Source organism: Carcharodon carcharias, chromosome 10 (assembly GCF_017639515.1).
Source record: "Carcharodon carcharias isolate sCarCar2 chromosome 10, sCarCar2.pri, whole genome shotgun sequence".
NCBI classification, from domain to species: Eukaryota; Metazoa; Chordata; class Chondrichthyes; order Lamniformes; family Lamnidae; genus Carcharodon; species Carcharodon carcharias.
In genome coordinates, this window is record NC_054476.1 from 54,378,932 (window position 1) to 54,395,500 (window position 16,569).

The 16,569-nt window shown below is 42.3% G+C and overlaps 1 protein-coding gene across 1 annotated transcript in view; it reads right to left on the reverse strand.

The window, feature by feature from the left end:
* The window catches only part of ush1c (Usher syndrome 1C), a 277,466-nt gene that overhangs the window by 101,881 nt on the left and 159,016 nt on the right, over positions 1–16,569 (reverse strand). The window contains exons 15-17 of the mRNA XM_041198034.1: positions 10,398–10,447; positions 2,469–2,621; positions 262–378 (exon numbers count right to left, since the gene is read on the reverse strand). Of these exons, the coding sequence (XP_041053968.1) occupies positions 262–378; positions 2,469–2,621; positions 10,398–10,447 (320 nt within the window). The remainder of the gene's footprint in view (positions 1–261; positions 379–2,468; positions 2,622–10,397; positions 10,448–16,569) is intronic.

A 16,569-nucleotide genomic window follows, 5' to 3' on the forward strand; every position in this document is an offset into this window, starting at 1 on the left:
CCCAATACTTCTATATCAAATGTGAGATATATGATGATTTTATGTCCAAGAGATCAATATGGGTTGTTCAAGGTTTATGTGCCATTTTGATACTTGAAAGAGTTTTGTTGCTCAGTCTTTACTATGAAGTTGCCATATCAGTTAGTTGGGTATTGTGCCGCTCCATAAAAGTAACACTTTCCATATTCCATAAAGTGCCAACAATATTTCATGCAGTGCACAGATTTCTGTACAAGCACATTAATCTTGAATAACTATTACCTCAAGGGATTCATTCTCTGCTGATGAAATTTGCTCTAACCGAGTCTGGCACAGTCTCTCCACCCAGTGCTGAATCTTTACAGATTCTTCCAGATCTTCGCGTTCTGTTTCAGATACCTGAAGCAATGCACCAATGGCTTAGCTCACTCAGAAGACATTTCAAAAAATGTATAAAGATTTATAAGTTGTGATTACAGCCTGGTAAACATTACGCAAAGGGAAAGGCAAGTCTAGGCAGACTATTTTCTTCAAGACAACCCCATTGTCTGTCGAAAAGGAAACCTACTGTCATTAAAACATTTTGTATTTTAAAAAGATGTTGGTTTCCTTACAATCAGTCAGTAGTTTGTTTTTCAGGATTAGGTTGGTTCAAATTGGCTTTCTTAAGTCACAACCTCCAATATCTTCTAGTTGTTTTACTGTTACATAATGTTCCCTCCATTAATTTTTTCCTCTGCTCTCCTAAAAGTTCAGACATCCTGTATGGATAATTTCTATGAGTGCCTAGTCCCTCCAGTATTTCACCAAGGAGGCATGTTTATATGAGACTTGACACAGTGTCATAGAGTCATTACTATATAAAGGGGAGCCATTCAGCTCATGCAGTCCATGCCACGTCTCTGTAAAGCATTCCAGTCACTCCCATTCCCCCCACTCTATTCCTGTAGCCCTGCAAGCTTATTTCCCTCAAGTGCCTATCTAAATTCTTTTTGCAACCTTTGATATCAACAGGTTCGCACTTCCAGCAGGGGTTATTGGACAGTGATCAGGAGCAAGAACCCTTGCTGATTTCCCCAATCTAACATAAAGCCTCACAAGTCAACTGTTTTGTCTAATTTTCACCTTGCTGACATCAGCCAATGCCTAACATCAACACAGACAAGAGGATTGAAGCCGAGTTCTTCCTGATCTCACTACCTGACCTAACCATTGTTTTCAAAAAAGTCACTCCAGGACACTTCTCTATTGTTGATGTCATTTAATATTTTTGTGTTAAAGAATATTTTAGTGAGAATATAATTTTCCAGCAGATAATGGAGGAGGGGAGCGGGTTGGGGGGGGTCAAAGAACAAAGTTTACCCATTAGGTTTTCTTTCACTTTATGGTTTTACAGAAGTGGCACACACAGTGTGAATGAGACAATTGTGCTTCATATATTTTAAAATTTTATCTATAATATCTGCCAGCTTTTAAACATATAACTTTAATGTGGACTACTTGCTCTTGATATTAAAACCTGGTAACAGTGGCCACATAAAGCCATGGATTGAAGACCAAAACCAAGAACAATGGTTTTCTAAATTACTGAAGACCACCATTTTTATATTCAAATAAGATTTAAGAACAATAAGTTTGAGTACAACAGAACCGGGGCTAGAAGTAAATACCCTTTATTGTTGCAGAGAAACCCTAAAATACATATAGTTACTTTTTAACAAGACATGATGCGGCGGCCTAATAAATAAATTAAACAAGCAAGCTGGATGCAGGTGATATTTTTTTCCCATTTAAATTAAAGCTAATACATGTCACATGCAAATAAATTCCAACTCAGTAATCTTATGAAACCAGCAAAACACCCATTGCAAATATCAGCTAATCTTCCAGTTTTGGGAAAGTTTATGCCACTCTAGAACTATTGGAAGCAAGCAAGTCAAATATAACTCACTTCTAGACAGTTTGTTATGCTAAATGCTTTTGCAGAGATGAATATTCTCCAACAAAACAGACTTGACAAGGCACCATCACCAACCCCCATCCCACCCACACCTCATTGTTTTGTGCGTTCCTCAACAACATCTCCAAATAGTTGTGGTGCATAGTTTCCAATAATACCAAATGGTATATTACCTAACAGCCCCAAACAAGTACAGTGCAATCCCCAATCTTCTCTCTCCTCAAGTACTTGCAGCATATTCCTCTCTCTTTTCACTACTTATATTGTCAAGAGCAACCTTCATTTGTCAGTCTGTCAAATTTCAAAACTATATGAAAAGCCACTGGATTACAAGGATTATAATTGGTAAATAGTAGGTAATTAGGCTGATTTGTAATTTATGATATTTATGCTCTCACTCCAAAAAAATCTTTAAAAATATAGTTAAGAAAGGTCTTCTTAGCTCCCCTTTACCTGGGGACATTTAAATAGTGAAATCACACAAAACTAATACATGAAAGTCATCAATTGCACCTGCAGTGCTATATACCTCTTGGACTAAACGATTTATTTTCAACTGTTTCTCTTTTTCAAGCATCTCCTCTTTTTCTTTTGCGAGTTTCTGTTCAAATTCCAGCTCCTTCTTATTCTTCCTCTGGTCAAATAATATCTCAGCCTTGGACCTCTTCCTCTCCTTTCCTTTCTAACAAAGTTTAAGGTGAGATACGTTCACAAAGAAACCCTGAATTACAACCACTGCAAACTATTCAAAAATTAAACTCGCCACAGCAACAGAAATATATTAGAATATGCAGAAACTAAAAAAAATCAAATTCTCATTCCTCAACATATGCATAATCCAAAACATGCAAGTCAGCACAAATAAATACATAGTAAATTAACAGAGGAATCATTAAGAAATTAGTTTTTTCTTTTCCCTGTCTTGCTTTCATGGTCCCTTGCTTCAGTTTCAAGTGAGAGGGGATTAAGGCTATAATATAAGATGTAAAGGGTAGTGATGCTCCTCAGTGCCAGTGAGTGTTCAGCTTGTAGTTACTTTAGCCTACACACCATTTTCAACTGGGGTCATAAACAGGGATGAGGTCTATTGCAGCAGTTAGTATTCTAATTCTCCTTAGCTTGGAGAATGATTGGAGGTCAGTCTGAGAAGTGGGATGAGGGACAGTTAAATGAGGAAAAGCAACTAAAAAAGGGCAGAGGAAACTGGCTGAGCCCAAAATTATTCTAGCATTTTTGACTGCTAACATTTTTATTCATTTCATTGGAGTTTATTTAAAAGAAAGTCGTCTAGTTTACTTTGCCATCCATTGGCCCCTGGCCAATGCCTTGCCTCATTCCATTTTTTTCTCAATATACATAACTATGCTGAACTAATATTGACATGGCACAGTATTTTCCTATTTGAACATGGAAACCTTTAGAACTTGTGGAAACCTTAATTCTGTATGTTTGCAATTTCTAATATAGTCAATGTCAGTTTAATATTTGTGGCTTATTTCACATATGACTTCTTACTGCTCAATTTGAAAATGCATTAATTATGCAAGGACAAATAAATATCAGGAATTTTGCTAATTACTGATTATTAATTTGCTAATATTTAGTTGTGTGTTCTGGTTTAGTTATGGTTTTCATTCCCTTTCTATGTAAAAAAATGACAGCAGTTTGCGCTGCATTTTTAAAAACTGACAGCAGAGGTCACCAGCAAGCACTGTCTTAATTATTATGCATGATAACTAATAGGGCATTACTGTACAAAAAAAGAACTGTTATTAAATGGACACTTCAAAGATTAACTTCAAACCTGAGAGCACCTGAAAATATGGTAAAAAACTCACAACCGCAGACAAAAGTTATGTGTCGTTGTAAAGTATACCATGAAATACCATAAAGAAAACAACTAGTTTAGTTATAAATTAAATCAGAATTTTTAATGGCACAGAAGGAGGTCATTTGGCCCATCGTGTCTGCACCAGCTCTCCAAATGAGCATTATGACCTAGTGCCATTGCCCTGCCTTTTCCCTGCACCCATGCACATTGGTTCTATTCAAATAATCATCTAATGCTCTCTTGAATGCTTTGATCGAAACTGCCTCCACCATAGTTCCAGGCATTGCATTCCAGACCTGAACCACTTGTTGTGAGAAAAAGTTTTTTCCCATGTCACATTTGCTTCTTTTGCAAATCATTTTAAATCTGTGCTCTCTTGTTCTTGATCCTTTTACGAGCAGGAACAGCTTCTTCCTATCTACTCTGTCCAGCCCCTCATGATTTTGAACATCTCAGTCAAATCTCCTCTTAGCTTTCTCCTCTCCAAAGATAACAGTCCCAATCTCTCCAATCTATCTTCAGAACAGAAATTTCTCACCCTGGAACCATTTTCGTAAACCTTTTCTGCACTCTCTCTAATGCGTTCATATCCACCTTAAAGTGTGGCACCAGAACTGTGCACTATACTCCAGCTGAAGTCTAACTAGTGTCCTATATTAATTCAGCATAACCTCCTTGCTCTGATACTCTATGTCCCTATTAATATAGCCTAGGATACTTAAGTTTTATTAACTGCTCTCTATCTGTCCTGCCACCTTTAAAGACTTATGAACATATACAACCAGGTGCTGTTGCTCCTGCACACTCTTTAGAGTTGTACCCCTTATTTTATATTGTCGCTCCATGTTCTTCCTACCAAAATTAATCAACTCTCACTTCTCCACATTGAACTTCATCTGCCACCTATCCGCCCACTCCGCCAAATTGTCTATGTCCTTTTGAAATTCTACACTGTCCTCCTCACAGTTTACAATGCTTCCAAGTTTTGTATCATCCGCAAACTTTGAAATGGTCCCCTGCACATCAAGATCTTAACATATATCAGGAGAAGCAAGGGTCCAAAATACCAACCCCTGGACAACTCCATTACAATACTTCCTCCAGCCTGAAAATATCCATTAACAATTACTTGCTGTTTCCTACTACACAGCCAATTTTGTATCCAATTTGCTACTGTCCCTTTTATTCCACGAGCTATAACTTTTCTCACAAGTCTGTTGTGTGGCACTGTGTCAAATGCCTTTTGGAAGTCCATGTACACCACATCAACAGCATTACCTTCATCAACCCTCTCTTTTACCTCTTCAAAAAACTCCAACAAGTTAGTTTATGAAACGGATCTAAATTCTTTATTAACTTTTCACTCAAAAGTCTAAGATATTCCTAAGATAAATTTTTGCAAGGTTTAGCCACTGAGTTTAGATTCAGTTCAGATGAGACTCTCTTTAAACGTCAATTCAAGAATTCAAAGATTTTGATTAGCCTTAATTATGGCATCCTCAACAGCTCGCTCAACAAATGTACTAAATATTGTAGTAAGTGGAAATATATTGCAATGGTGTCAGCAGTAGCTCTTGTCTCTGAGTCAGGAGGTTGTAGAATCAAGTCCCATTTCAGGAATCAAGCACAAAAATCAAAACTGACAGCAGTGCAATACTGAGAGAGTGCTACACTGTCAGAGGTGCTGTCTTTCAGGTGAGATGCTAAACCAAGGCACTCTTTCAAAGAAGAGTAGGGGAATTATTGCTGGTAACCTGGCCAATACTAACCTCTCAATCACATCACAAAAACAGACATCTGGTCATTATCATAATGCTGTTTGTGGGAACTTGCTGGGTGCAAATTGGTTGCTGTGTTTCCTACATTACAAATGTAACTACGCTTCCAAAGTACTTTCTTGGCTCTACAGTGCTTTGGGGCATCCTGCTGTCATGAAAGCCGCTATACAAATGTAACTCTTTATTTTTAAATACTTTTTGGAAAACTTTACAGTACAATGGTGTCTAGAGATGTGTCGAGGACAACCATAAGACCATATGACATAGGAGCAGAAATTAGGTCATTTGGCCCATCGAGTCTGCTCCGCCTTTCAATCATGGCTGATATGTTTCTCAACCCCATTCTCTCGCCTTCTCCCCGTAACCTTTGATCCCCTTACCAATCAAGAACCTATCTATCTCAGTCTTAAATACACTCAATGACCTAGCCTCCACAGCCTTCTGTGGCAATGAATTCCATAGATTCACCACTCTCTGGCTAAAGAAGTTTCTCCTCATCTCTGTTCTAAAAGGTCTTCCCTTTACTCTGAGCCTGTGCCCTGGGGTCCTAGTCTCTCCTACTAATGGAAGCATCTTCCCCACATCCACTCTATCCAGGCCTTTCAGTATTCTGTAAGTTTCAATCAGATCCCCCCTCACCCTTTTAAACTCCATCGAGTATAGACCCAGAGTCCTCAAACGTTCCTCATATGTTAAGCCTTTCATTCCTGGGATCATTCTCGTGAACCTCCTCTGGACCCTCTCGAGAGCCAGCACATCCTTCCTGAAATACGGGGCCCAAAATTGCTCACAATATTCTAAATGTGGTCTGACCAGAGCCTGAGAAAGCCTCAGCAGCACATCCCTGCTTTTATATTCTAGTCCACTCGAAATAATGCCAACATCGCATTTGCCTTCCTAACTACCGCGTCAACCTGCAAGTTAACCTTAAGAGAATCCTGGACTAGGACTCCCAAGTCCCTTTGTACTCCAGATTTCTGAATTCTCTCCCCATTTAGAAAATAGTCTATGCCTCTATTCTTCCTACCAAAGTGCATGACCTCACACTTCCCCACGTTGTATTCCATCTGCCACTTCTTTGCTCATTCTCCTAACCTGTCCAAATCCTTCTGCAGCCTCCCCGCCTCCTCAATACTACCTGTCCCTCCACCTATCTTTGTATCATCTGCAAACTTAGCCAGGATGCCCTCAGTTCCTTCATCTCGATCATTAACGTATAAAGTGAAAAGTTGTGGTACCAACACTGACCCCTGTGGAACTCCACTAGTCACTGGCCACCATCCTGAGAAGGACCCCCTTATCCCCACTCTCTGCCTCCTGCCAGGCAGCCAATCTTCTATCCATGCTGGTACCTTGCTTCTAACACCATGGGCTCTTATCTTACTGAGCAGCCTCCTGTGTGGCACCTTGTCAAAGGCCTTCTGCAAGTCCAAGTAGATAACATCCATTGGCTCTCCTTTGTCTAACCTGCTTGTTACCTCCTCAAAGAATTCTAACAGATTTGTCAAGCATGACCTCCCCTTGATGAAACCATGCTGACTTTACCCGATTTTACCATGCACTTCTAAGTATTCTGAAATCTCATCCTTAATAATGGACTCTAAAATCTTACCAACGACAGAGGTCAGGCTAATCGGCCTGTAATTTTCCATCTTTTGTCTCACTCCCTTCTTAAACGGCGGGGGGGGTTACATTAGGGTTTTTCCAGTCCTCTGGGACCCTCGCTGACTCCAGTGATTCCTGAAAGATCGCCACAAACGCCTCCACTATCTCTTCAGCTATCTCCTTTAGAACTCTGGGGTGTAATCCGTCTGGTCCAGGTGATTTATCCAGCTTCAGACCTTTCAGTTTTCCTAGCACCTTCTCCTTGGTAATGGCCATCATACTCACCTCTGCCCCCCAACTCTCTTGAACTTTGGGGATGTTACTCGTGTCTTCCACTGTGAAGACTGACGCAAAGTACCTATTCAATTTATCCGTCATTTCTTTGTTCCCCACTACTACTTCTCCAGCGGCCCAATGTCCAGTTTTGCCTCTCTCTTATCCTTTATATGTCTAAAAAAACTCTTGCAATCTTCTTTTATATTACTGGCTAGTTTACCCTCATATTTAATCTTCTCCCTCATTATTTCTTTTTTAGCTGTCCTCTGTTGGTCTTTGTAGACTTCCCAATCCCCTGGTTTCCCACTGCTCTTCACCGCATTGTATGCTTTCTCTTCAGCTTTTATGCTGTCCCTGACTTCCCTTGTCAGCCATGGTTGCCTCGTCCTCCCTTTAGTATGCTTCTTCTTCCTAGGGATGAATTTTTTCTGTGTCTCCCAAATTACTCCCAAAAACTCCTGCCATTGCTGTTCCACTGTCTTTCCTGCTAGGCTCATCTCCCAGTCAATTCTGGCCAGCTCCTCCCTCATGCCTCTGTAGTTGCCTTAATTCAACTGTAATACCATTACATCTGATTCCAGCTTTTTCCTCTCAAACTGCAGGGTAAATTCTATCATATTATGGTCACTTCCTCCTAAGGGTTCCTTCACCTTAAGCTCCCTTATCAAATCTGCCTCATTACACATCACTAAATCTAGAATTGCCTGTTCCCTAATGGGCTCCACCACAAGCTGCTCCAAAAAGCCATCTCGTAGACATTCCACAAATTCCTTTTCTCAGGATCTACTACCAACCAGATTTTCCCAGTCTACCTGCATATTGAAATCCCCCAGGATCACTGCAATCTTGCCTATCTTACACACCTTTTCTATCTCCTGGTGCATCTTGTGCCCCACATCCTGACTACTGTTCAGAGGCCTGTACGTAACTCGCATTATGGTTTTTTTACCTTTGCTGTTCCTCAACTCTACCCACACAGTTTCTACATCATCTGACCCTACATCATTTCTTGCTATCGATTTAATTTCATTTATTACTAACAAAGCAACCCCACCCCCTCTGCCAACCTGCCTATCTTTTCGATAGGATGTACATCCTTGGATATTTAGCTCCCAGTGCTGATCCCCTTGCAGCCATGTCTCCGCAATGCCCACCACATCATACCTGCCAATTTCAATCTGCGCCACAAGCTCATTTACCTTATTTCGTATACTGCGTGCATTCAGATACAACACCTTCAGTCCTGTACTTCCCGTCCCCTTTCTCATTGTCGTCCCTTTATCTGATGTGCTTGAAGTTAGATTCCTAGCCCTTTCCAAACACTCTGTCCTATTTTGTGTTCTGGGGACTTTAATAGCCTCTCCTGGGCTCTCCTTGCTTTTCAGTTTTTTCATAATTTTCCATGAAGTTGAATCCACCCCCACACACGCTAACCTGTTGCTTTGTTTTCCATTAGTCATACTTCTTGGAGTTTTACCCTTCCCTCACCCCCCACGTAGTCTCCTAAATCTTGCTGACTGTCTTATATGATCAATTTCTCAGAGTCTTTCCAGGAATTGGTCATATATTAGACCCTCTAGGGCTGATCTTGGTTTAGCCTGTGGTAAAGGATTGGGGAAGCAGTTCAGTGGACAGGTTCTATTTCCCTCTAAGTTCCTAGTGATTTTCCACTTAATGTTGCTCAATTTAGCAATGGATAATCCTCCCATTAGGTTCCAAAGGAACTTGTTACTAAAAGCAAATTGAGATTGGATGATGTAATCAGGACACAGATGACATTTTAAACCACGTTTGAAAGGGGTACTGTCCAAACTATCCCACCAGGTATAGTTGCCAGGAAGCCAACATTACTCACTGAAGTAAGTTAAAAATATTTACGTTAGCATGGTAAAAAGAACTATTTATGCACCTCTGGGTCCCACAATAAAATTCTGCTGCTCAAGGCACCCCTACACAACAGCCTCACAACAACCTCCCTTCTCATATTTATTTTGCTGCTAGGAGCTTTCTCTGTTACCACCCTGCCTCCCCGAAAGCACCAGCCTGCTGCTGCTTTCTGCCTGAGATGGGGAAGCAGTTGCCAGGACTCCAATGAAGGATTAAAAACCACTACTGGCTTCCTACTGGGAGTTAAAAATGGCCCTTATTGCTCTTCCACCAGGATTTCTGAACTACTAGAGTTAGGAAGGTAACTTGTGAACTTGCATTGTCTGGCGATTGGAGAAAAACATGAAGGTAGCAACAATTTTTGTCACTGCTTGTATGATCATGGAACTGAACCATGCAGAGCAGAAAAGTATTAATTTAATTCTCTTTTATGTGCTTAGTTAGCTGATCTTGATTGTGAAGGGTATTGGGACATTAAAGTTAGCTACTCTTGGCAGTGAATTCACTCATGAACAAATCTAATAATACCTGTGGAAAATATGCTTATGGGTGACTTGGGGGAGCAGGATTTTGCATGCTCTGATGTCTCCTGCAGTGGAATAAGATGTTTACATTCATTCTCTAGACTCACCAATGCAGAATGGCACTTAATTGAACTAGGGCTGCTAGTGCCTCTGGAAGCCTTCAGAATCTGAATCAGTACTTTCACAAGAGGAATGGCAGTGAAACAAAATGATGGTTGCTGGCTGTGTATTGCAATGTACTTGAAGTGTTGTAAAGTTTTGTCCTTGAGTTTGGGATATATCTAGCTTATCAGAATTGTGGGCAAGCTTTTGGCTTTAGTTTTGTTTATTTTTTAAGTGAGATATATAATTCAAATATTTTGATTACGATGTACCATAAAGCCACAAGCTAATTTCTCTGGACAGTCATTATCTCACAGCGAAGTGATTAAATGTATTTTTAACGACTATTGGAAAGGCAAACAGCACTATTAGAAGAATTAGAAACAAGGCAAATTTAAAGTAAATCCACACAGAAAGAATCAAAAGCAACCTGTCACACTACGAAAATTTTCTACCTTTCGGGTGGTTGGATATTTGCCTTCGTATCGATAAAACCACCCAATTGCTATGAATGAAAGAAAAAAAGTCATGGTGTTAGTAAAATGTAGCATGAATTATTCAACGTGGATCGCAGCCCATGGTGAGTCTGCATACATACAAAGGGAACACAGCTCCTCCTGAGATCGCTATACCTTCTTCAGAGCATCAAACATTGGAATTGAAGAATTATTAAGCTGTGTGGAATGCTCGGCAACCTTTTACCTGTACCTTACCTTGCAAGTTTCTTAGTGGGTTCTCCTTTCATTCAGAGGATTTTGAAACCTCATATTGTCTCAATTTTCGAGATAAATGTTTCAGTCCTGAATACGCTAGACCTTGACCCAGATCTTCCGTTCTCCAGATGGTTGTACCCCAAAAGATGCGCTGGGGGATCACTCAGGAGTCCCTGTGCACTGACTAAATGAGAATGGCTCATAAAGCTTCAACTTCCATTGAGCAACTACCTTGTGCCTGGAACCTTCTTGGAACCTTCTGAAACTCTAATTTAAAGTTGGAAACGTCAGATGGTTCTGACTTACTTACCAGAGTGGTTACCCAGGAAAAATTAGGATTAAAACCAGTTCTAACTCCTGAGTATCTATACTACTGACCCCATCCTGCTGAATCCCACGCCTAACCACTCTTCCAACCCGTTGAATAGCTCCCCAACCCCCAATGGCCACCTGACAACCCCCCTTCGCCGTCTAACTACCCCCATCCTTGACCACCCTTCCAACTCCCCGACTACCCTCCCAAACCCCTCCGGCTAAAGCCTCAACCTGCAATGGCCCCAGAGCTAACCTCCCGACCCCCCCACTGTCCGATAACCGTCCCCACCTCCAACCACCCCATGACTACCACCCCACCTGACTACCACTCCCATCCACCCCAACTACCCTCCTAACCCGACTACTCCCCCCACAACGACCTGACCACCCCCCCCACCCAACCGACCCCCTCTCCGAGCACCCAAACCTCCCCAACTGGATCCCTGACACACACGACGCAACACCCCCACCCCCAACCCAGCCTACTCCCTCACCCACTTACCTTACACACTTACTTTCTCAAAGTGGCTGGGGCATTTAAATTTACCGGAATAAGGCTGTTAATGTCATAAAAAGGAGGCATGGCATGGCTTTTCCCGACAATCCTACACTACGAGGGAAAGACTCTAGGAGCAGGTATGCTGCATGTTTCTCAGCAGGCCCGGGTATGGAAGTCTGGGCAAGAAATGTGGATCTCCAGTATAAGGTAAGTAAATAGGAATGGAGTGGCAATCTGGCAAACATTGCCACTCCTTGAAAGATTCGGCCCCTTATGTCACATGAATGCTTTTCAATTTCACTTATTTCTGTTGACATCTACAAGATACTCACTAATGAAACATGGAAAAAACCACTGCATTTTAGAAGTTTGATTAAAATACCGATTTTGTCCTGACTAAGCAACTGATATCGGACCTGATTGAGCTTATGATAACTGGAAGATGTGCACATGTTTTGCGTTACAAGGATTTTGCATGAGAAATATTCATTTGGTATAAAATAAAATTAGTTATGGCACTTTTCATACTTAAGGTCTGAACAAATTTTGCAGGCAGGAGACAGAAATACTGTACTGTTTATAGTTTGTGGCACACAGTATTTCAACTTTAGGCAACGCTTGTTTTGATTGACAGGTAGAACTTGAATGCAGCACTCTTACGCAGACCCTAAGCTTTAATATTGGCTACCAAACCTGTTCCTTTTTCAGTTCCATGCTTGGTTCAGTCACTCCATCCACAGTTAGCTGATGATCATCAATCTTTTGGTCTTCTGGGAAAGAAGAGTAATGGAAGGAGAGAACAAAATTTTGTTTACAAAATTTGAGATGGTGGAACAATGGGTATTATTATTCTGTTTCTTCTGAGTGAAAAATAACCTTAGAATTGTCATAGAAATAGTCAATATCAAACTGCATCAATGCACTGTGTCAGATCTTCCCCTAAGAAAACATGTTTTAATGAGCAAAAAGAGAAATACCCTACTTTTACAATGAAATATTTTGCTTCTAAGTATCGAATACTCTGTAGACTATAGCAGTAGTACTTCTAACAAAAGCCAGAGACCTTCTCTGACCTATCTTTCCTTCATGTATTGACCTTGAAAAGCTTGCTACCCTGCAGTTCCATGTACAGTTACAGAAAGTAGACTGAGCAGGGATTTGGTACTGATCCCAATCAATATCTTGGTGTCCCAAAAGAAATCAACAATTGATTTTTAGAAACAAGGTTATCCCACCGTTCGTATTGCAAGATATAGCTGTACCACAACAAAGCCATTGGCCATATGTTTTTTTTTCCTATTGGAAGTTTTGTGTTCTACTTGCTGACTGTCCACAAATACATGATTGAAATCAGGATGCTGTATTGTAGAAAATCAGTTGCACATTTCTGCAGTCGAAAGTGAAATTGTTGTAGTGTTCTAGGTTGCAAAGTAGGCCTGTTGCTCCTAGGCATGAGTCCAACCCCTCTCTTTCGAGGGTCTAACACATGATTGACTGATGTCAGTGGTACATCATCAACTACATTATATATTAGCACATCCCATCTGTTAACCCTTCATACTGCACTCATGACCTCTGATTGAGCTTCCACTGCAGCACTGAAAAATTGGCTGCCTTCCACTTTTACTGCTGTGAAAGCTGAGACAGTTTTGGGTCTGCTAGTGCTGCCAGGGAGTAGTCACATGATGGAAGTGCTGAGCTCCAAGCTGTACATGATGCCCTGTACCACACTGGAGCCAGACTCTTCCATGCTCCTTGCCAGTGATGACGGCTCTGTATCAGGCCTGTCAATGCACCAAGCATCTTGTTGTGCATGCTCATGGTCTTTCTCCCTGTATGCTGCCCCATCAAACTCATAACCTGAGTTGCCTGCAGCAGAACTTGTCTGCGACCTTGCCCTCTAGCTATCCTTTTCCCCTGGCCTGGTTTCAAACCATTTGTGTCCAAGGACTCACCATACTCAGATTCTGATTCTATACCTAGCCTTTAAGCTATGTGTAGTGCAAGTGTCTGAGCTGGTAAGAGTAATTGTCAGATCAAGTTACAGTGCTTCTTCATCACTGGTGTAAGGTTGTTCTCTCTTTTTCCTGGACATGGTGTGACTAGCCAGATGGGTGTTCTTGGGTATCTAGGGGTCGAAGGGTCATGAGGACTCGAAACGTCAACTCTTTTCTTCTCTGCCGATGCTGCCAGACCTGCTGAGTTTTTCCAGGTAATTCTGTTTTTGTTTTGGATTTCCAGCATCCGCAGTTTTTTTGTTTTTATCTAGGGGAGGGTTGGGTTCAGGGAAAGGGGTGGGAAGGAAATCAAGAGGCCCATGTTCCCACCATGCTTCAACATGTCATGCCAGATGGCAGGCTGAAGTGGGGAGGCAGTTGATAAACGGCCTTAGGCAGTAACTTTGCATAGTTCTTGATGGTCTCAATGATGCCGGATGCCATGGGTTCAATGCAACTGGCCCCATTATTTGCAGTGCCATCTCCTCCATCGGTTGAGTGGATGGAGTCATGGCAGGCCCCTCCACCCCCACTTTTTTGCCTTCTTCCTGTAGTTATGGGCCACCTTATCCGGCAATAGAGATGGCAGAATGTCAGTGATTATGTAGCACTATGTTTGACTGCCATAGGTGATAGCTGGAGGTATGTGCAGACAGCAAAAGGTGGGTAGGAGGTTGGTATCAGTGTAAATGTGTGTGGGTGAAGTGGAGTACGTGCTGAGTACTAAAACTCACGAATATGTGATTGCTGCTGGGTGAGTGATGGTGGTGTGATGCATTGAGCAGCACAAGAGGTAGCTGGTTTGGTGGGCATGCAAGGCAATGCGATGATGCATTGGTCACACCTGTGAGGTCATTGAAGGTCATTTTTAGGGGAGGAGATGGTGTGGTGGCATTGTCACTGGACTAGCAATGCAGAGATGCCGGGTAATGCTCTGGGGACCCAGGTTCAAATCCCGGCAGATGGTAGAATTTGAATTTAATAACATTCTGGAGTTAAAAGTCTAATGATGACCACGAAACTATTGTCAATTGTTGTAAAAACCCATCTGGTTCACAACTGTCCTTCAGGGGAAGAAATCTGCCATCCTTACCTGGTATGGCCTAATCTGACTCCAGACCCACAGCAATGTGGTTGACTCTTAAATGCCCTCTGAAATGGCCTTGCAAGCCACTTAGTCATATGAAACCACAACAAAGTCTCAAAGGAAATGAAACCGGAAAGACCACCCGGCATCGATCTAGGCATTGGAAACGACAACGGCAAACTTAGCCCTGCCAACCCTGCAAAGTCCACCTTACTAACATCTGGGGTGTCTACCAAAATTGGGAGATGGGTCTCATAGACTAGTCGAGCAACAGCCTGACATAGTCATACTCACAGAATCATACCTTACAGATAATGTCCCAGACACCACCATCACCATCCCTGGGTATGTTCTGTCCCACCAGCATAGAGTTGGGAGGGAATTGCCCAGAGAGTCCTCAACATCGACTCCAGACCGCTTGAAGTCAAATGGCATCCGGTCAAACATGGGCAAGGAAACCTCCTGCTGATTATCACTGCCCCCCCCGTGAACTGATGAATCAGTGCTCCTTCATGTTGAACACCACTTGGAGGAAGCATTGAGGGTGGAAAGGGCACAGAATGTACTCTGCGTGGGGAACTTCAATGTCCATCACTAAGAGTGACTCAGTAGCACCACTACTGATCGAGCTAGCTGAGTCCTAAAGGACATAGTTGCTAGACTGGGTTTGCAACAGGTGATGAGGGAGACAAGAAGGAAAAACATACTTAACCTCATCCTCACCAACCTGCCTGCCGCAGATGCATCTGTTCATGACAGTATTGGTAGGAGTGACCACCTCACAATCATTGTGGAAACAAAGTCCCATCTTCACATGTAGGATACTCTCCATCATGATGTGTGGCACTACCACCATGCTAAATGGGATAGATTTGAACAGATCGAGCAACACAAGACTGGGCATCTGTGGGCCATCAGCAGTAGCAGAATTGTACTCAAACACTATCTATAACCTCATGGCCCGGCATTTCCCCCACTCTACCATTACCAACAAATCAGGGGATCAACCCTGGTTCGATGAAGAGTGCAGAAGGGCACGCCAGGAGCAGCATGAGGCGTACCTAGAAACAATAAGGTGTCAAACTGGTGAATCTATAACATAGGACTACTTGCATGGCAAACAGCATAAGCAGCAAGTGATAGACAGAGTTAAGCGATCCCACAACCAACAGATCAGATCTAAGTTCTGCAGTTTGCCACATCCAGTCGTGAATGGTGGTGGACAATTAAACAACTCACTGAGGAGGAGGCTCCACAAATATTCCCATCCTCAATGATGGAGGAGCCCAACATATCAATTCAAAAGATAAGCCTGTTCACCACCTACAAGGCACAAGTCAGGAGTGTGTTGGAATACTCTCCACTTGCCTGGATAAGTGCAGCTTCTACAACATTCAAGAAGCTGGACACCATCTAGGGCAAAACAGCTCACTTGATTGGCACCACATCCACAAACATTCACTCCCTCTACCACTGATGCAGTGTGTACTATCTACAAGGTGCATTGCAGGAATTCACCATGGCTCGTTCGAATGCACATTCCAAACCCGTGGCCACTATCATCTAGAAGGACAAGGGCAGCAGATGGATGGGAATACCGCCACCTGGAAGTTCCCCTCCAAGTCACTCACCGTTTTGACTTGGAAATATATTGCTGTTCCTTCACTGTCACTGGGTCAAAATCCTGGAACTTCCTTCCTAACAGCACTGTGGGTGTATCCACATGACATAGACTGCAGCAGTTCAAGAGGGCAGCTCACCACCACCTTCTCAAGGGCAACTAGGGATGGGTAATAAATGCTGCCCCAGCCAGCGAAGCTCACATCCCCTGAATGAATAAGAAAAAATTCAAGCACTGATGCATTTACCTCCCTTGAAAGCTGTTCCTACTCCCTGCCAAGGGTCTAACATGAGAGTCTTTTGGCCCCCTGTGGAAACATTGCCCCTCCGTTTGAACATACCTCAGCATGTGATTTGGCTGCCTCTCCTTGGGCTGGTGCTCCATTTTTCTTCACC